Raw genomic sequence first — 20,727 nt, 5'->3', positions numbered from 1 at the left:
CAGGGAGTAAAAAGCCGATTTGTGAGGCTGTGCGACAGGAGATGGGGCTGAGCCTCGGGGTGTCCCACTTGGCAGCAGCAGAGCTAGGAAGGGACCTCGGGGAACAACCTTCCTCCCAGCTCAGGTTAGGGAACCCCCGATCCTCTTCTCCTAACCCACCTGGGATGGTTTCACGTCGCTGTCCCTAATTCCCTGCGCACGTACCTCGGTGTTGCCCCCTCTGTGCTACCAGCTCTTCGAAAGAGGGCTCCGAATTCCCTCGTGCCGAATAAACAGCGGGAATTTGGGGGATGGAGCTTGGGGACGGGCTCTCGGGGGTGGAGAAAGCAAAGCCCCGAGCTCGTCCTTCCTCCTGGTGCTGGAGTGGAAGGCGCCTGTTTGTTTAAAAGGGGGGAGAAAAAAAAAAAAAGAGAGAGATGTGCATTTTAAGGAAGGGCGAACGGTCGCTGTCGTGATTCATCTTTTCTGTTGAGGAGTGGAAAAGCAGAGGGCGGGGTGGGGGAATGCTGCTCACTGAGACATCAAAGCCCTCGGTGTAGCTTGGGAGACACGCGCGGGGGGGATTAGTCACTCCGGGGGGGCGCAGCAAAACGCCTTTCCCCCCCCTAAAAGCAGCATCCCCTCCCCACGATAGCAGCAAAACGCCTGGGCACTCGTGATCCCGCTCCTCTGCCCCAAAAGGAGCTGCTGGAACTGCCCCATCTGGGCCAAAACCCCCAGCAGAGGGGTTTGTCTCGGCCTTTTGGGGTGTCCCTTGGGATCCAGGAGGGCTGTGCCACCACACAAAGCCGGTTTTCCCCCTTCTTTTTCCTCACCCTTGCTCCTGTCGAGCCCTGCTGTGAGCTGCCTCCAAGGGCTCGGCACTGAAACCTTGGTCGTGCCCTCTCCCCTGCCAAAAAAAAAAAAAAGGAGGGGGAGAAGGGAATAAGTTTTTATTTTTCATTGTGGGTGGAGCTGGCACAGGGCAGCCGGGTGCTGGCGGCTGTGCCGCGGCGTTTCAGCACCCTCCAGACAGCTGTAAAATGATTTTGGGGATCCCGGAGAGCCGGGCAGCATCGGGGTCACGTCTCCTGCTTGACACAGACCGGGATCGCCTCATTCCACAGGAATTAGGAGGATGGCAGAGGGGATAAGGGGATAAATCCCAACAGTGCTCGGTGAGTGCCCGGCTCCGGCTGCCTCTGCTCTCCGGGAGGTGCTCCTGCGGCCAGATCCCCCTCCTGGCAGCACTCCGATACCATTTTGCAGCCACTCTTTACCTCCTCAAGCAGTTATTTCCTCCCCAAAGGTGCCAGCACCAATCCTCCCCACGAGCCCTGCAGCTTTCTACAACCCCAACCCCAAAGCTCCGAGCGCGGCGGCTCCGGGGGCACCCTCGGCGCGGCCCCGGGAGCTCGGCCAGCGGAAAGCTTGGGCTTTGGGATCGTTCCCAAATCCCCTCCGGCTGAACCCGAGGAGCTGCAGCGGGCTCCTCGCCCCTTGGCAGAGCCGGAGACGTGACGTCAGGGTGTTTTCGTGGCGCTCACAGGATGCTGCAGGCAGCCAAAGGGCTGATAACATGACAAGTATTTCCTCCCCGGCTTCCGAACCAGCGGGGAGGGGAGCCGAGGGGGAAGGGAGCCTCGGGTCGCTCGGGCTTTTTTTAGGGGGTAAAACCCACGAGGGTTTTTACGGGGAGGGACTCAGCAGGGTGACGTTGGTTCGTGCCGCCTTTGGGGATGAGGATTTTTAAAAAGCAGGGGCTGGGAGCGAGCCCCCCTCCCCGGGATGGAGCCCCGCGTGACGCAGCGTTTGGGCACTCCCCGGCTCCTCCAGATCTGTTTTTGGGGATGAATCCAGTGGCTGGGAACCGAAACAGCTCCCAGTTTTGTTTTTTTTTTTTTTCCATGTTCTGGTGATGTTTGTGGGGCTGCCCGGGGTCCTTTCGCTCTCAGTGCTCGCGGCTTTTCCCTAAAGCCCTAAAAAGCTCCAGAGCTCACCCAGGATGCGCAGGGAGCGCGTGCATCCCTCTTGTCCATCCTTCAGCCTCAAAACCCTTTATTTTCACACCCCAAACCGTCCCATTAACAGGTTGCACCGAATATATGGAGCACCGAGTGCTGTGTGCCAGCCAGACGCTGCCTCTGCAGCATCCCCGGGTAGCCGTGCCCATCCTTAGCGCATCCCATGCAGGAGCAGGACCTCGGGGAGGCTTTCCGAGGCCAGCCCTGCTCTATCCAGCACCTGGAAACCCAAAAGGGTTCAAGGTGATGCCGGCAGGCACCACAACCTGCATTTAAACCTGCCCCAGGGGTGGCTGCTCCCATTTTTGGGGCCCCTCGGAGCCAGTCCTAGCAGATGTGGGGCCGGCCACGTGGCACGATGAAGGGAAGCTCTTACATCTGGGGCTTGGCTTCCCTCTGCTTCCCTTCCTTGTGGCCAAAAGGGGTCTGTCCGGCCTCCTGACCCCTGAGCTCAGCGAAATATTCAGCCAGTTGGTCATTAGGGGGGAGGAAGAGATCGTAAAAGGGAGGTGGTGGTGGTGGGAGGACGCTTTGGGGCCGGCTGGGGCTGGGAGGACCCCGTGTTTCTGCTGTTCCCACTGTGGGTGACTTCAGCCTTGTCCTTTTGCCCAGATTTTGGGATGGGTCTCGACCGAAGCGTCTTCGGATAAACACGACGAGAACGAACAATGAGAAATGAGTCGAAGTACCTGGGCTTTAGGAGCTTTTTTGGGGGGGAAAATAAACCAAAAACATAAAAACTTGGAGTGTGGGATTAAAGGGCTGGGGTAGGAAGCCTGGGGGTTGTTCTGGGAAAAGCGACGTGACTGGTGTCATCATCCTGGGATTTTGCAGGGCTCTTCCTGGGAAATTTTGCAGGGCACGGTTCCATGGTGAGCTCCTCTGTGTGGGTTTTTATCACCTCCATTCCCTGCCTCGTCCCTTCCCACCTTTCCTGGTCCACCAAGCCGGGATTTCTCCGTTTGGGGACGTGTGGGACATCCAAATAAACCCTGCCCACGTACAGGGACCCCAGCTCTCCACATCCAGGACCAAGCAGCATCCCCACTGTGAACTGCTTTGGGACACAGCTGGTGACACTTTCAATAACTCCTCTTTGATCTTTTTTTTCCAGGTCAACATGGATTTGTGGTTCTTCGTCCTGTTGCTGGGAAGCGGCCTGATCAGCGTAGGTGCTCACAATGATACAACAGGTAAGCCGTGCTCCTCGTCGCCTCACCGTTCCCCTAAACCATTTTGAGGGTGAAAGCAGGGCTCGTGTGCTTGGTATCTCACCTCTCCTGCCTTTTGGATAGCTGAGATGTGGTAAAAGCACCTGAAAAATTGTTGTGCTCATAGATGGGACCTGCAGATTTTTATCCTAGTGAATACTGAACCTCTCTTAAGAGGGATAGGAGCTCTGTATTTTGTGCCTTCCCCATATCATATTAGCTACTAAAGTGAGCTGCTTTTATAGGATTCACGTCTCCATGACGTGCAGAGCTCTCTCTGCCCTGGACGTGGGATTTTTTTGCTGGCTTTTCCCCTCATGTGTTACACCCCTGCAGTCACAAACCAGCCCCTACACCCCTACACCCCACAGAAGGCTATCTCAGGGTGCTCCTTTCTGCTTCTTCCCTCTTCCAGAGCGCCCCACGACAGCGCCCACCTCCTCCAGGAGCCCCAGCCCATCTCCCACGGCCGCCCCCGAGGACGGCAGGACGACGAGCGCCCGCGGCCTCAACGCCACCTCCCTGGCGCCTGCCTCCACCCCTCGGTCGGAGCCGCCCACCACCACCACAGCCCCCCAAATCCCCCCCAGCTCCACCGTCCTCGTCCCCAACGCCTCCTCCATCCCGGGGACGTCGGCGTCCACCCCAGTGCCTCCGGCCACCCCGCTGCTGCCCAGCGCCACGACGCCCACCCCGCGCACCGCGGCCCCCAGCACCCCGGCGGAGGCCACCGAGGGGAACGTCAGCGCCACGCTGCCGAGCCAGGAGACCTCTTCTGCTTCCCACAACGGTAAGGCACCTTCCTCACCCCCTCCTTCTGCCATCCGGGCTCTGCTCCTCTCCTCCTTTCTCTTGTTTTTTGGGGAGGAGTAGGAGCGAGAAGGTGCCGTGGGGCAAATTGAGGAGGGATGTGGGATGTGGGATCCGCATCTCCGCAGCTCGCTCAAGTCGTGAGGTCCAAACCCATTTATCCTGCTCTGTTTTTTGCAATTCAGGCAGGGAACAACAAAACAAAGCAGCAGCAGCTTCTTGTCGAGATTCTGGGTGTAGCAGGAGTCCCAGGATCTCATCTTGCTGCTGTCACAGACGAAATCCATCCCTTTTTGTACACAGCCCTGAGGTGCTGGGTGAAAATTTGGTGCTCAGGGGGTTTGTGGAAGCCACAGCAATAAATGACACCAGGATGGTGCCGAGCTGAATCACCCAGAGCGTCGCTACACAGCCCTTTTGTTGCGTTTTGGTGCCAGCCGTGGGCTTAACCCACACTCTTTAATGCTGCACAAGGAGATCCCAAAGGATTTAAGGCTTTGGTTAGAGGTGACCAAGCAGGGGTGAGAGCTGGCTCCTAGGAGAAGCTGCCTGGTGGGCTCATCAACCAAAATCAGCCGAGCTGGGGATGTGGGATGATGCAGACCCATCTGGCAGGGTTTATTTGGGGAGGTGAGCTGGTATTCCTCCATCAGGGATAGTTCAGGTCCCAAAGGAACAAGGCTGGGTGCAGCCTGAAGCCCAAACCCAAGTGCCCCGAGGTGGTTTCCAGCTTTGTGCCTCCCAGGACGTGCCCACCAGCCTTGTCCCTGGGACAGAAAATGCCCGTGCCACGCTCCACAAGATGCCATCCTGCTCCCCTTCCCCTCTTGGCGCTCATTTTTCTCATTTGAGCAAAAAATGATGAGAGGAATGAAGGCAAAAGCCTTGAGCACAGCCGAAACTGGGACTTTATAACACGAATATACAAATACAGGGGGCTGTATTTGTATATTTTTTTGTCTTTGCTGTGTTTTTATGGCTTGAGTTACAATTTGTGGGGAGCTTTTCGCCCTGTGCTGTGACACGGGGGGCATGACAAGGCTGGAGGTGGCTTCCCACTTGGGGCCAGCCCCCTGAGCAAACGGGTGAGCCGATTCCCCCTTTATTTCCAGAGATTTATCAAGGAGCAGAGTTAGTTTTAGGGCTGCCCTCTCCATTCATCTGCACGGATTGGGGTGTAAGAGCTGTAGGAATTACACACTGTATGGACAGCTCCTGCTTCTCCAAACCTAGATATAAACCTTCTATAACCAGCAAAGCTACAAATGTGCATTTTGTTCCTTTTCCCTTACTGCTAAGTGAAACCTGAAGTTTATTTCCTCCTGCCTTTAGTAGCTGGTGTTTTGAAAGCAAAACGTGCAGGAAGACGATGACAGTTGCTAAATCTGTTGCTATTTCAGGCTTTGATCTTATTAAAACGTCTATTTCTTCGTTGCTAAGAGACTTCTGTTTTATTTTTCTGCAGGTAACTCCGACAGAAGAGGTAAGAAATTTATTTCATCTTTATTCAAGCCCCGTGTAAAGACATTTCCAGAAGTGTTCTGCTAGCGGAGGGTTCTCCTCACACGCTTTCTAACTCACTTTTACAAAGCAGATCTCGAGCTCTTTCCAACAGCTGCTAACGTGTTGGTGTCTTAGCAAGTGTTGGGCTCTTGTTTTTAAAAATAAACAATTTGGGAGCGGTTTGTGCACACCCTGTGAGATACGAGGAGCTCCTGCTGCACACGCCGAGTCCAGCAGCATCGCCTTCTGCACAGTGACTGAGTCCCGAGCAGCTGCTCGAGAAATTTCCTCCTCGTTTCCTTCTGAATTCCCTTCCTTGACTGCCACCTACCCTATTTGACCAGGATCCGTTCTGCAAACGATGTGAACAATTATTGCTCCCACTAATTTTGCTGGAAAGAAGGAGCAGCAGGAGTGCATTTCTGGTAAGGTGACAGCACTTACACCCATGATGGATGAAATTATGGAGATTATGGTAGATTTTGCCTCTCAGAAGCACCAGCCTTGGCTCTTCGTTCCAAAAAATCACCTCTGCCAGCTGCTGGTAACTCAGGGGCTTCACCAAAGACGTGTCTTCGATGCGACGTGATGGGGATGTGACACGGTGTGCGTATAACAGGATGCAGATTGATTTGGGTTTGCCCTCGGGTTAGTTTCACCTCGGATTTTCTCCTGTCTTGGTTGGATTTTAGAGAAAAAAGGCAGATTGGGATATCCCCTGGTTGGATCCTCCACGTAATGCGTTCCTCTCCTTGGAATTTCAGATGAAGCTGAGGTTTTGGTGCAAATGCTTCGATCCAAATGAACTCGTCTGTGCTGGCTGTGGTGGAGATAGGATTTTCTTTCGGCTTCGCTGCAGTTTTTATAAAACCTTTATCCCAAACTTTACCCCGAACCACGCCGTCTGTCCTGGCTTCTTCTTCCTCCACCTCCCAGACACTGCTGGGAAGGAAATACACCAAGAAAATAAATGAGGTTGCATTACCAATCTGCCCTTGTGGGCTCTTTATGGCATTTGCAGAGAAAATAGCTGGCCTGGCTGCTCAGGACCTGGGGACAGGGCCAGGCACTTCCTTCTGCTCCCCCTCGTGACCGTGGGCCAGCTTTGTGGGGTTTTCTTCCCCAGCATCTCACGCGCTGTTCCCTTTCCGAAATACTGACCCTGCGTCTTCGCTTCTGCTTCTTTGAACCCCGTGATCCTGCTTGTGCTCCTGGTTTCTTGGCACTCCTCAAAGCGTTTGCCTCCAGTTTCGTGGGCAGCCGGTGGCAGCGATGAGCTCAGCACCGTCCTGCATGGTGTGATAAGGAGATGACAGCCTGCAGATAAGAGCCTGCGGTGCCTCGAATCGCAGATGTGGTCCTGCCAGGATGAGATTTAAGCATCTCGATGCCTTTCGCGCCGGACCTACACGTTTGCTTTGGCATTTCAAGTCCCTGAAAGCAAAGGCTGGAAGCCCTTGTTATCCTACAAGTGATGCCACCCCAGCTGTAACTCCCCAGGGCCGAGTTTTGAGCAAGGAGCGAGCAGAGCAGGAGCTGCAGGAGCGTTGGCACCACTCACCACATCTCCCAGAGGGAAGGAACCTGCTGGGGCCCTCGGGCTCGTTTCCTGCCAGGGCTGGGCAGCGAGGAGCTGGTGAGTGACTGCACTGGAGAACCTTTAACTCCTCGAGCCAGATGTGGCGAAAGAAAACGCTGCGAACCCCCCGGCATCCTGCTGCCAGATGCCAAAACCCCTGCCCGTAAATCACAGCAGCTGCCAGCAGCCTGCTCCTGTCCAGGCACTGGTTTGTCTGGGAAGCTTGGCAGGCACTGAGAAGGGTTTTAAAGCAAGCGGGCTGGATAAATTCCTCCCTCTGGGGAATTTAGACTGGGGGAGTTCTGTTTTTTTTAACTCTGTTTTCAATGCTAGGTGATCACCTCCAAATCATTACCCCGAAATCACACATCTGTTGGTCAGAATAACATTTGGAGGCCTCGTGGCTGCAGAAAGGGAAAATGCAGAAATAACCAGAGCGTGCCTCGGTAGCTCTGTTGTTGGAGGATTAAATCCTGCTGGGAAGACGTGCTGGCTGGAATTGCGCAGAGGATGCTCAGCAGGTGGAAATGGGAGTCCCAGGAGCTGAGACATGGAGACACAGCCCAGTGGCCCATGCAGATTGACCAAGCTGCTGGAAAATTAAAATCCCCCCTGCTGGCCTCGCTGCAGTTTATCTGGAACATGCCCTTTAGGGCCGTTTTCCTTTCTGGTTAGCGTTGCTTGTCTTCCAGCTGCATCTGGGGGATTTGCTTGCTCGGTGTCTGCAGGGGGAGAGAAGTCCAAGCAGGGGCTGAAGGCCACGTCTGCTGCAGCTCAGACACCGTTTCGTGATGAAGCAGGCAGACAACCAGCAAATAACCCCCAGCCTCCCCAAGGAACCTCAGCCCCGGGCTGAACACAGTCAGAGTCAAGACTTAGTGTGGAAGCATTGCCTCTTACTGGACGTGAAACTGGAAGCAAAATCATGACTGTTTTAAATAATACACAGTATCTGTGCGGTTTTACAAAAGCCACGGTTTTCACCTGTTTTTATTATAAGGATCCTTACCGTTTTTTCAGAGCTCATGGGCATATTAAGAAATTTCACATACAACACAGGCAGAAGATGCTACGCAAAAACTTCCACCCTGCAGCAGGTGGACCACTGTGGGCACTTTGAATTGTGCAGAAGGAACCCCTAGTTTGGCTCATGTCTTCCCTCTTGCAGCTTTCTCAACAGCAGTTTTCATCTCCAGGGTCACAGTTCCCAGCTCTTAGAGAAAATCAAGGTGCTGCGAGTGGTGCTGACAGGTTTTAATCTAACCCTAGCGTATCAGTACTCCTTGAGTGTCGGGTCGGGGACCTGTCTTCACTGCCAGCCTTGACAAATGCAACCCGAATGAGTAGCTGTGTTGTTTGAAAGCAGAAATTGTAGAGCTCTGCCCCGTTAAATTGTGGCTCTGGATGTTTGTAGATAGCAGCTGGTAACTGCACCTTTCTTTTCCCGTTGCAGATGAGACTCCAATTATTGCTGTGATGGTGGCCCTGTCTTCCCTCCTAGTCATAGTATTTATTATTATTGTGCTGTACATGTTAAGGTAAGAAATGCTTTAATGCTGGCTTCTCTTACTTGACAGAAATGAACTGCTGAATGAACAGGAATAAGCAGGAATAAGCAAATGAGTGGCTGCTTCCTATCGTGAGCCTGTTGTTCCGTTTTGTTTTGTTTCCTAAGCTATGCAAATCGACACAGCTGGTGTTAGAAAAAGAAGTCAGTAAGGATAATGAAAATTATGTTCGGGGTTATTTAATAAGTGCTGCTTATTCCTTTCATTATAAAGCTATTCCTTACGTGACATAATACTTGTTGAGTTAGTGAAAATGTGCTATTTGGTAGGACAGGCTAAACTAAAGTCCTGGTTGTGCAGTTACAGAGCAGGTAAGGTTTCCTTGCAAGGCTCAGGGTGGTGGTTTGAGTAACCTGGGGAAGCTGCACGCAACTCTTGAGCCAGAAAGTCCTTTGTGTGTGAAGGTGCATTATTCCTTCATTCCTATCTTGATATCAAACATGATCCAACACCCGTGGAAGCCAAGCTGTGCCTCGTGTACCACACCTGTACGTTGTGGAAGCAGCTCTCCCACTGCATGGTGGTGGGCACTGGAGCTTGGCAGGAGCACCGGGTGATGCTGCAGCTGGAGCTGGAGCCCAACAAAGCCTTTTTAGATCCGTTTAGAAAAAATCCAAGCATTTGGGCTGCTCAAAACCATACCCTTAATGAACCCAGCTCCTGAGTGCACGCCTGTTAAGCTGGAAGAGGGTGTTTATTCACCTGCTGTGAACATTTTAATTTACTCGACGTTCTGGTGATTAAATAATTAAAAAAAAAAAAAAAGGCAGTTTCCTTAGTGGTAGAAAAATTCCCTTCGTCTCTTGGCTCAGGGCCTGCTCTCGCAGCAGTGAACCCGAGGAAAGTTTTGCCTCAGGAGGTCGGCAGCAGCAACATTTTGAGTCCTCCCCACCTGGCACTGGAGCCAGCTCCAGGCCTGGAAGAAAAGAAAAGGTTTCTGTTTGCCTCGCTCCCCCTGTGCCTTCCCAGTGATTCAGCAAAACACTTAACTTCAGGGAAATGGGGAGTGAGCACATGCTTCCAGTTAAAAGCACACGGAGAAGGGCTTTGCTGAATAAGGACGGATGAACTTAGGTTTTATGGGCTTTGCTGAATCAGCCCGCAGCGCAGGAGCTCCTTGGGGTGCTCTCTGTAAAAACCAGCCTTAAAGGCCGTCCTCCTGGCCTGCACCTTGTGCCTGCAGCCTTTCTGCTGGCAGCTGGCTGGAAGCTGTGTCCGTGGGCAGGATTTTACAGGTCCCCTTAGCGCTGTTTGCTTGTTCGCCTCTTGGATCCAACAGCGAATTCATAAAATTCCCCTCACTGCCAGGGCTGGGGCAGCCCCAGCTCCTCGGGGTGGCCTGGGCAGGGCCTCACCGCCCTCATAGTGACAAATTTCTGCCTTGTATCTAACCTAAATCTGCCCTTTTTCAGTCTAAAGCCATTACTCCTTGTCCTATCACTACACCCCCTGACAAAATGTCCCTCCCCAGCTTCCCTGCAGCCCCCCTTTAGGTACAGGCAGGCCGCGGGGAGGTCTCGCAGGCCCGTTTTAGCAGAAGCAGGTTTCCAGGCACAACCCCTGGTGGCTGACTCCTGATTTTCTAACTCCCTTTTTTTTTTGTTTTCCTTAGGTTCAAGAAATACAAGCAGGCAGGGAGTCACTCCAACTCCTTCCGCTTGCCCAACGGCCGGGCAGACGATGCAGGTGAGGCCTGTGCTGCCATGACAGGGGGGACAGGGGACAGAGGCTTACAGAGCAGGCCAATTCCTCCTTCAAACCACAAATGGCTTGTTTTAGTTGCTTTAATTAATTAATTTATTTATAAAACCGAGGCCTGTAGAAGTCCAGGAAACCCATGTGTTTGGCACTGTAGCAGTCTGAGCCCAGTGCAACTTCAGCAGGCAGGGCCCGCTGCGGCCAGAGGGCTGGGTGCCCTGGCTTTGTTTCCCCTAATGTTTTTGCAGGAAGATGTTTTTCTAATCTGTGTTTTCCTTTCTTTCTTGTTCGGAACTTTCTGTTTTCCATGATTCTGACACACTTTTATAAAAATGAGAATTCTCTTCCCTCCTTGAATTCCAGTGACAAATGTTTTCCCTCAAGTGTTTAGTAATGTGATCGCTTCCAAAACTGAACTGCTTGCAATTCCCGTTGAATATCCACAATATCCGTTTGACTCAAATAAGCACCTTTTTTGAAAAAACACAAATTTGTGAAATAATTCGACATCCTTCGCCCCTTTTAAATTAGGGGATTTAAACTCTTGTGGAGGTCTTGACCGTAGGCACCCAGTTAATGTTTCAGAGAGAAAGCAGGGAATGCATTGGGCTTTCTTTATAAAAACCTTTTCAGACTTCTGAAGGATGCACAGAAATCACAAATGCAATTAAAAAGTCTTGTGGCAACCTGCTGTAATGTGAGCAGTGTCAGTAAGAGCTGAAGAGGTGCCTCCACCTCTCAGACCCAGTTCCCATCCTTCATTTGAGCTCCCCCATACGAAGCAGACACCTTACGAGTGAGCGCTAACTGAAAATCAGCACCTTTTTTTTTCACGTTGGCAACTAAGGCTTTCCCAGCCTGAGCTTTATGTTGCTGTAAGCTAAGGTGTGAACTTTATAAACCGTCAGTCGTGTTGATATAACCCTCACGTGGCCTTTCTTGGCTTCGCTTGCGTTGCGCGGTGAAACCACAGGCGAGAGCAGCCCTCGTTGTGCTCACCTGTGAGTTACGTCACGGTCATCCTGCCAAACTTTCGGGGTTAACGAGGGTGAAGGATGAATTCAGATGAGGTAGCCTTCAAAAAGGCAAGGGATGGTTAAGGTTGGAAGGGACCTCAGAGCCTCCTGAGCCCCCAGCCCAGGCTGCCCCCAGCCCCATCCAGCCTGGCCTTGGGCATTGCCAGGGATGGGGCAGCCACAGCTCCTCGGGGCAGCCTGGGCAGGGCCTCACCACCCTCAAAGTGAAGAATTTCTTCTTAATATTTAACCTAAATCTGCCCTCTTTTAGTTTAAAGCCATTCTCCCTTGCCCTGTCACAACAGACCCTGGTGTCCACCCCCCAAAAATGAGGCTTGGGCCTCATTTCAGCATCCTGGCTGTAGGAAAGAGTGATGCTCAGCCCCAGGGTGATGACAGAGTTCCCCCTTATCACAGCATCCCCACATTTTTGCCCAAAAGAGGAACAAAATCCATGAGCAGGGTCAGCAGGGTGGCCCCAAACACGGACAGCCCGGGGCAGGGGGGCGAGGATGAGTGCTGGGATGGGTGCCGGGCACTGAGGAGAGGCTGGGGGACACCTCTGATGCCCGGGTGTCGTTGCAGAGCCTCAGAGCATGCCGCTGCTCGCCAGGTCCCCCAGCACCAACAGAAAATACCCTCCTCTGCCCGTTGACAAGCTGGAAGAGGAGATCAACCGCCGGATGGCAGATGACAACAAGCTCTTCCGAGAAGAGTTCAACGTGAGTGCCTTTGCCTCTCCCTCTCTCCCGCAGCTCGAGGGATGGATGGGAGCGGGACACTTGAATAAAGGGGTTTCTTCACTCCATGGCAGTGTTTTTTTCCAGTGGACACAACCAAGCCGGTACGGGGTGGTGGTCATTTTTCAGATGGGTCCAGAAGGCTTCTCTGCTCCTCTGCAAAGCGATGGGTGTTTATTGCAAGGGGGGCAGTGATTATCTGCAGCCCCAGAGCAGTTTCACAGCTGATGAGATGAAGAGCGTGATGGAGAGAGAATTTAAATCTCTGCCTTCTTTCCCTGAAATCCTGCAGCTCGGGCAGGCAGCTAACAGTGTAGGGCGTGTGACACACAGCAGAAAAATCCCGGTCTCATTTGGCAGAAGAGTGGAGACAAAACAGCTGGTACATCAAAGGGGGAGCTACTCGGAGACTTTTACATATTTATTGCAAAATGCACGAAGAGGTTTTTACCCTCGTAACTGGGTTGTAGGATCTCTCTGTCTCTTTGCCTGAGTGGGCCTGCCTGCCCACCCACCTGCTCTCATTTTGCAGGCTTTTCTTGGCATCTTCCGTCCCATTGTCTAGGTTCATCTTGTGTTTAAAGCAGGTTACTGAGGCGTGGTGGCGATTTGCAGGTATGCTGAAGGCTCTTCTCCCACCTGCAGGGATCCCAGTTTTGGGGTGTCACACGAGCAAAGGGGATAATTGAGTTGATAAATAATGAGCAAGGTTATTGCATTCACTACAAAACGTAGAGAGCTTTGCTAGCAGGCTGCACTATGGGGTTTCAGTTTTTGGGGCCAGGACGTATCATGAATGTTTTGAGGTGGAGGAGCTCTGGAAGAGCATCCCAGGCTGCTGGTTTCCTCCCCGGTGCTGCCTCCCCTCCTCCTGATCCTCGTGGCTGTGAGGGAAGCACCGCCAACACGAATTGCTTCTAAAGTTGTACCATGGTGGTGTCCCAAATCCGCAAACAGCCAAAACAAGAGCTCTGACGGAGGGATGGAAATGACCCAGTCTGCTCGAGTCAGCTGTTAACCTTTAGTCTGAACCATGACGATTTACAGAACAGCACCTGGCCTTCAGCACTGATGGATTTTGGCAATAAGTCAAGTATCGTGCTCTGATCATCTCTTCTAAGATTTCTAAAGCCTCTCCGTGGTTCTGCAGCCCCTTGTGATGATGAACCTCGTACGGTTTCATCTCAGCCAGGCAGTAACTGAGGGATGTGATGCTGAGAGAGGTGATGAGGCAGGGGACGAAGCTAATAACTGTCTGGAGCATTACACCAGAGCTGCTGGGCTAGCTGGATTCCCCACCAGCCTAATTAATGAAAGAAAACCCACTGCTGGGTTGCACAGAAAGCTTCCTGGTGAGAACAGTACCCTGCAGGTACTCAGGCTGTGGGATTTTGAAGCTGGGGCTTCAGTCTGGTCACGTTTGGCCTGGCTGTTAATGGAGGAAATCTCAGCAGGAGCCTCCCTGCGTAGAAACGAGCTCCCGAAACCCGTGCTGGTGGGTTTGGTGTTGGAGGCTTTGCTGCCACCTCGTGTTTGTGGGGCTGGAGGCTGCAGATGGAGCCTCTGGGAAGGGATTTGCTCAGCCCAGGCTGTCTAAATGGTCACCTGGAGCTGTGTGGGGGCAAGGAGCACTGCAGGGATGAAGGTGAGGGAGAGGAGGTGAGGGTTAGCAGAGCTGGGGCAGGCTGGTGGTGTGGCTGACCCATGGATTTGGGAGAGCTGAGCACCCAGGAGTGATGGTGCTGCCCAGAGAGCTGCAGGGCAGCCCCTCTGTGCTCTGATTTTCTTTCCCTGGACAGGAGCTGCTACTCACCTACCTCCTGGAGACCAAAGAAGGGCAAAAGTTAATATTTGCCCCTCCTTTTTGCCCCTCAGATGGGATGCTCAGACGTGGCACGCCTGACCCGTGCCAGAGCCCTGCCTCCTTCATGTTTAGCAGTGCCACGAGCCCCCTGGTGTGGGACGGTATCACCCCAAACCCCATTTTGTGCCGTTGCAGGCTCTCCCAGCGTGTCCCATTCAGGCCACGTGTGAAGCTGCTTCCAAGGAGGAGAACAAGGAGAAGAACCGATACGTGAACATTTTGCCCTGTAGGTAGCAGAGCGGCCGGTGGGGCTGGGGGTCCGGGTGAGGGAGGACACTGCTGGGGTGGTCTCGCCTCCCCGAGGGGCTGCTGCAGCTTCCAAAGCTTTATACACACAAAATCCATCCTTGGGTAAGGTCCAGCACCTCCCCAGGCATGTTCAGAGAAGAATTTGGGGGCACAAAGTCATTTATTCATGCAGCGAAGCCGGGATGGGGACCCACCGAGCCCAGTCTCTGCTCCAAAAAATATCTTTTCCAGCCCCGCGGGGTTTTTGTTTTTAATGCCCACTTGTCATTTTTCCCCAGATGATCATTCCAGGGTTCACCTGACTCCCGTCGAAGGGGTTCCTGACTCTGACTACATTAATGCCTCCTTCATTAATGTAAGTGGCTGCTTTCCCCCACAGCAGGGCCCGGCCACGTGTGTGGCTTTTGTGGGGTGCGACTTTTGTCTGGGGGAGGACCCTCGAGGACAGGGGTGAACGTAAATTCCGCCTGGAGCTCTGCCATTGCTCAGCCCCATCCCTTCACACCTCGCTTTCCTCCCCCTTCTGCAATAATGCAAAGCTCCTGGGGGTGCTATGAAGCCCAAGCCGGCCGCTTTGGGAGGGATTTGGGAGCCGTTCCCAGTGAGCAGAGGATTTCTGATTAACAGCTGACGGCTCCTGGGGCTGATTAATCACAGGTACTTCCCAGCTTGCAGGGCTGGAGCTGAAAAAGAAATCAGGCAGTCTGGCTAAAATGTATTGAGAAATATCTTTGCCCTACTCGGCTCCTAGGGGGCAGCAGGGTCTGTGCCTTCTGGTAGTGAATTGATGATTTTGGAGAGTGGGAGAGTCAAAAACTTCACTTTATAGTGCTCATATGAATACAAAATCCTGCTTTTTATTAATTTGATCTCCTGTTTCTTGCCTTGGGCAAATGCTGGTCTTTCATCTCCCCTTTTTCTCCTTTTCTCCGCAGGGGTACCAAGAGAAAAACAAGTTCATTGCTGCACAAGGTAAGCACCCAGTTGTGCTGCTAGCTGTGCCCCGAGGGATTTGGGCTGGGTCCTTCTGCCCTGTGTGGACCCTGCTCGGGGTGAAAGGAGGCTGGGCTGGCCCACAGTTTGGCCCCAAAAAGGATTTCTGCGGGTGTGCCACAACTCTTCCCAAGCTCCCAGCAGAGCCTGACAGCAGCTCTCCTGTCACCCAGCCGGGGCAAAGCTTCACCTCTCCTTTTTTCCCCTGGCTCGCCCTTAGCCTCAGGCTTGGCAGGGGATGTGGAGGTTGAGTCAGCTCCTTGCCTGGCAGGCGGTGGAGAGCGATTCCCGTGCCATATTGAAACAGGATCCCGTGGTTAAAGCACAAGGCTCGGGGGCAGGACTCGTGCGTGCTATTTGCGACGGCCACGGTTTCCCCGTGTGACCTTGGGCAAGTTGTTTCCACGCTCCGTGTGTCTGATTTCCCCTTTCTGGGGCTAAAAATGGAATTCCCGGTCATAAAAAGTATCCAGTCCCTTTTTTAAAAAAAAAAAAAAAAAGCCCTGCTATTGTGTGTGATAGGATTGTTGTTTGGGTTAGCCAACCTACCCGGGGACACATCCTGTGCTGACATCTACCGGCAAAAACCATCTCGGCGTCAGCCACGGCTTCACAGCAGTTCTCGTGTGGCTGATTCCTTTCCCTAATAACAACCCCATCTGTTCATTTTGCCCTTAGGACCAAAGGAAGAAACAGTGAACGACTTCTGGAGGATGATCTGGGAGCAAAACACGGCAACGATCGTGATGGTGACCAACCTGAAGGAGAGGAAGGAGGTGGGTGGCAGCTTTTTGCCTCTCTCCACCCTCTTCTCCTGGTTTTTTCTCCCAATCTCAGCCGCCCGCCTCCCGTCTCTCCCCGCAGTGTAAATGTGCTCAGTACTGGCCGGATCAGGGCTGCTGGACCTACGGGAACATCCGCGTGTCCGTGGAGGACGTGACGGTGCTGGTGGACTACACCGTGCGCAAGTTCTGCATCCAGCAGGTGCTGCACCCCCCCCAAATCCCTCCCCGCATCCCTCCTCAGAGCCGGTGCCCTCTGCAGTCTCACCCCGCAGCATCCCCGCCTCCCTTTCGACCCAGAGTCATTACAAACGTGCTCACCTCAAGCGCCTGGGACCCCATTTTCCACTGAAGGCAGGTAGCAGCCAGGTCTGGCGTTCAGCCCCAAAATCCTCCAGCAGTCGCCGTCCCTTTCGGTGCCTCCACAGGAGCCAGCTCTGCCTCACGAGCCCAGACGAAACCCAGTGCTGTGCGCGTTGCTTTTCCTCGCCTTTCCCATCCGTCATTCCCTCGTCCCACCCTCCGAGGCTCCGGCTGCCTTCGTCACTGGTTGTTTTCCCCGTGCTCCCAGAGGCAGGCGACAAAACTGGCGGGGGGGGCATGGGGAATGAGAGAGTCAGGTTGGGGATGAAATTGGGCAGGTGGCATCACCTGGGTGATGGTAGGAGCTGCTCTGGTGTTTTCCAGCTTCAAGGCCACCCGCAGGATGCAGGATGTGATGCAGAGCAATTAAAATAACAGCTTTTTAGAGCCAAATCCGGCCCTGGAGCTTTGGTTCGACACTTCCTAAGCCTGATAAGTTCAGCCTGGGGGCCGTAGCTCCCCCTCTGCCCCCTGCTTTTGGGGAAAAGAAAGTAAATCTAAGTATTTGGGATGAATCCCAGCCCGCCTTTCCCCTGCAGGTAGGCGACGTCACGAACAAGAAGCCTCAGCGCCTCGTCACGCAGTTCCACTTCACCAGCTGGCCCGATTTCGGGGTGCCCTTCACTCCCATCGGGATGCTGAAGTTCCTGAAGAAGGTGAAGACCTGTAACCCCCAGTACGCAGGAGCCATAGTGGTGCACTGCAGGTGAGCACTGGTGACAGCTAACCTCTGCCTCTCCCCGCTTGCCTGGGAAGCATCTTCTAGTTAATACCAAAAGGATGTTTTTTTCCATCAGTTTTTTCTTTTTATTTTTATTATTTTTTTATTATTATTTAATGCTGCGAGCTTCAGCCTGTCCACACGGGAACATTCAAAAAAAATAAAAATAAATTGATCCGAGTGAGCTTCTCGATCACTTGGTGCAGCTCGATTCAGTGGGAGCTGAGCTAAAATCCCCTCCAGTGCTTTGGAGCCACCTCCCTTGGTGCTCTGGGCCCGCGAGGGCAGCATCCTGAGCTGCAGGGAGCTGGTGCTCAGCCTGCGAGGGGGAAACCACGTTGTTTATGCGAGATTCAGACTCAGCACCACCCCTGGGGTTTGCAGGAGGCTGTGTCCCTTTCCGAAAGGGAAAGCCCCACGGTTAAAGGCAGAGGTTAAAGGTTTGGTTTAAGGTTTGCCACCTCCCGAGTCCAACTTCCCAGCTTCCTTCTCAGGAGGCAGCAGACAAAAGGGCTCAGGCTCTCTGTAGCATCATCCAGCCTCATCTTCCATCTCTCCTTAACACCAGGCACAAAAATAATGTGTGTGGAGGGTGGAAGGGCAGCGGGTAGAAACCTCTCCCTCCTCCTAAACCCAATTTGCTGTTTTCTACGCAGCTCCAGGCTCCAACACGGGGCTCTCGGTGCTGCTGCAGCGACTTATTCCTTGTCCCCTCTGCCTTTTCAGCGCCGGGGTGGGACGCACGGGCACTTTCATCGTCATCGATGCCATGCTGGACATGATGCATGCCGAGAGGAAGGTGGACGTTTACGGCTTCGTCAGCCGAATCCGGGCGCAGCGCTGCCAGATGGTACAGACAGATGTAAGCACGCCGCTCTGCTCCCCTGGAGCTTCTCTCTTTTGGGTTTTCCTTCGTGCTCTCGGCCCCACAGCCCCCTGCAGCAGCTCTGTGTGCAGCTCGAGGTCGTCCCCGGGTTTGGGAGGAGCGCTGAGACAGAGCTGTGTCGAGGGAGCCTTTCGTTAGGTCCCGCTGGTTGCAATCACCAGCTTTCCCTCGCAGCTTTGGGTCAGATTCCTGCAGGAATAGCAAATAAAACCTCGGAGCCCTCACGGGGTGCCCGCTGAGGTCCCCCTGGGAGCTGAGGGCCTCTCCTTGCACCCCTTTCCAGATGCAGTATGTGTTCATATACCAAGCGCTGCTGGAGCACTATCTCTACGGCGACACGGAGCTGGAGGTGACTTCGTTAGAAATCCACCTCCAGAAGATCTACAACAAGGTGCCAGGGACCAGCAGCAACGGCCTGGAGGAGGAGTTCAAGGTGAGCCTGGCTCCTGCTCTGGTTTGCTCAGCCCGTGCCGGGGCAGCAGGGAGCCTTGTGTGCTTGGTTTTCCTTTGGTGGCCCCAAAAAGCTCTCCCTGCTTTCCTTTCTTCCTCTGCAGAAGCTGACTTCGATCAAGATTCAGAACGACAAGATGAGGACGGGCAATCTGCCGGCGAACATGAAGAAGAACAGGGTGCTTCAGATAATTCCATGTAAGGCTGGGCTGGGTCAATGAGGAGGGGGGACAGAGGCGTTTGTGGGGGCACAGGGAGGCTGAGGTGGGAGGGGGACTCGGTAGGACTTTTGGCAGGGACAGCATGAAGGGGCAGGGTCAAGGTGAGGTGGGTTTTCAGGGTCCTTGCACCCTTCTCCCTGCTCCAGTCCCCCAAAACCACAGCATGGCAGGAGGCAGAACCAAGTCTTCTGGTCCTAAATGAGCAGAGGGCTCCCATCCCATATCTTCCTGTGTCTCATTTAGGGCTTGGTGACTTCCCAGCCAAAGGCCACGCGTGATTCTCAATAAAATTCCCCAAAACTCTGATCGTTTTGCTTCTGTTTCAGATGAATTCAACCGAGTAATCATTCCAGTGAAGAGAGGTGAAGAAAACACAGACTACGTAAACGCGTCCTTCATTGATGTGAGTCTTCTCCAATCTTCTCCCACCTCACACTACTCCCTACAGGAACGATTTGTCCTGAAACCCTTCTCCTACAGGTTTCATAAGCTTCCTTCCACTTCTCTTTGCTTTTTTAGCACTGGTTTGTCTCAAAGAAACCGTGCAGGCAGCGGGTTCTCTGTCTGTACCCCCAGTTTCTTCGTGGCTTGAGTGGGAGAGGAGATGTAGAGCCTAAGCAGAGCCTCCAAATCCTGCTCTCCCTTCTGCAGCTCCGGGCTTTGACGATGGCCTCGGAGAAGCAGATGCCCAAAGCCATGAAAGTAATTGCTTCATGGCTCGTTTGGTCAGAAAACATCCCCCAGATTAGTTAACGGAGTGGTGCACAGATCCCAAAACCCTGGAGAAAACCAGGTCAATCCCATTACACCTGTCCCGGTGGCTGCAGGAAATGAGGCGGGGAGGTTAAGTGCTTTCCTCCCTCCGAGGAGGACAGCAGTGATTGCACAGCCTTTTTTCTCGTGAGTAATCCTGTTGACTTCAGGGGGCCGTCTCCCAGCAGTGTTTATCTTTCTGCAGCGCTGGGTAAGTGACAAAGAATTAGCCCAATCTCTAACACCATTTATTTTTTTTTCTAACATCATTTCTCCCAGCCCAATTTCTAATATCATTTCCTCACGGCAGCGGGGCTTTTTTTTTTTTTCCCCCAAAGGGTAATTACTGCCACGGGCTGAACTCGTAAAATCAATGCATTCCCCAGATACAACGTCCCAAATGAGCTTTTCCCCCCCCAAAAATCCCTCTTGTCAGGTCCCTGCATGTGCTGTGGCTGCGTCAGCTGCTGCCGAAAGGCGGATGCGAGCAGCCTGCTTGGTCTAGATCAGAAAGCCGAAATGTCAGGCAGGCAATTTTGTCGAGGGCTCAATTTCCTGCCTCCGCTGAGCTTCGTTTCGATGACGAGCCCCGAATGACGAAACATCTGCAGTCAGCCTGCCGTGAGGTCACGGAGGGGAGCGGTGGAGGTTTTCGTGCTCTTCTGGCGGAGCGGAGTCACCCTGACTTCTGACAACGCCTGCTTTTGCTCCCTTCTTCCCCAAATCCCCGGGAAGAAGCAGAACTGGAGCACTTAGCCATGATTGCCACGAAGTTCAGACTTCTCGACGTGTCTTTAGGAGTTCTGGAAACCCAAACCTTTCTCCTCCAGCCACGTAGGGCCACGCACACCTGGGGAATTCGAGCCTGCCTCAGCTGCACTTGGCACAAACGAAGGGCTCGCCGTGGCAGAGCTTTGTCTGGCGGTGCCTCAGCTGCCAAGTTTTTGGGGCTGGTCAGACCAAGGCAGATGGCTCTGCCCGCGCCCAGGCTGCGATTATTTGCACAGTGCTGCACGCAGTCCCCACTTGGAATAAGCCAGAAAGCCCCAAAATCCACCGGATTTACCATTTCTTGGGTATTTTGGAGGGGCGAGCTCCCACGCGGACCTCAGCTGATGGAGCTGAGCGTGCGGAGAGCCTGGCACGGCGCAGGGAGCCACGACGAGCAGCCTGGGCACCGCAGCCTCTCCGCCTGGCGTGGAGGAATAGGGCAGAGAGGGTTTGCTCATCTGGCGTGCCCTTTCACTTGGCACTTCCAGGCGGGATGACGAGTGCCTGCGCCACGCTCTTTGCAGGATTAAATCACACGGAGAGCTC

The 20,727-nt window shown here is 53.5% G+C and overlaps 1 protein-coding gene across 5 annotated transcripts in view; it reads left to right on the top strand.

Moving 5' to 3' along the window:
• The window catches only part of PTPRA (protein tyrosine phosphatase receptor type A), a 74,108-nt gene extending 54,844 nt beyond the window's left edge, over positions 1 to 19,264 (top strand). For 4 of the 5 annotated variants that reach the window (XM_068679558.1, XM_068679559.1, XM_068679557.1 and 1 more), the window contains 16 exons: positions 3,118 to 3,196; positions 3,630 to 4,004; positions 5,490 to 5,507; positions 8,560 to 8,644; positions 10,287 to 10,360; positions 11,974 to 12,110; positions 14,128 to 14,218; positions 14,520 to 14,596; positions 15,177 to 15,213; positions 15,913 to 16,010; positions 16,099 to 16,218; positions 16,919 to 17,085; positions 17,827 to 17,962; positions 18,270 to 18,419; positions 18,541 to 18,634; positions 18,984 to 19,264. In XM_068679558.1, the coding sequence (XP_068535659.1) occupies positions 3,118 to 3,196; positions 3,630 to 4,004; positions 5,490 to 5,507; positions 8,560 to 8,644; positions 10,287 to 10,360; positions 11,974 to 12,110; positions 14,128 to 14,218; positions 14,520 to 14,596; positions 15,177 to 15,213; positions 15,913 to 16,010; positions 16,099 to 16,218; positions 16,919 to 17,085; positions 17,827 to 17,962; positions 18,270 to 18,419; positions 18,541 to 18,634; positions 18,984 to 19,249 (2,004 nt within the window). In that variant the 3' untranslated portion in view covers positions 19,250 to 19,264. Of the gene's footprint in view, positions 1 to 1,000; positions 1,158 to 3,117; positions 3,197 to 3,629; positions 4,005 to 5,489; positions 5,508 to 8,559; positions 8,645 to 10,286; positions 10,361 to 11,973; positions 12,111 to 14,127; positions 14,219 to 14,519; positions 14,597 to 15,176; positions 15,214 to 15,912; positions 16,011 to 16,098; positions 16,219 to 16,918; positions 17,086 to 17,826; positions 17,963 to 18,269; positions 18,420 to 18,540; positions 18,635 to 18,983 lie in introns of those variants that run through there. The other variant, XM_068679560.1, reaches the window with a different exon arrangement.
• Positions 19,265 to 20,727: the final 1,463 nt, after the last annotated feature.

Source organism: Anas acuta, chromosome 4 (assembly GCF_963932015.1).
Source record: "Anas acuta chromosome 4, bAnaAcu1.1, whole genome shotgun sequence".
NCBI classification, from domain to species: Eukaryota; Metazoa; Chordata; class Aves; order Anseriformes; family Anatidae; genus Anas; species Anas acuta.
This window is presented reverse-complemented; position numbering and strand designations above follow the sequence as displayed.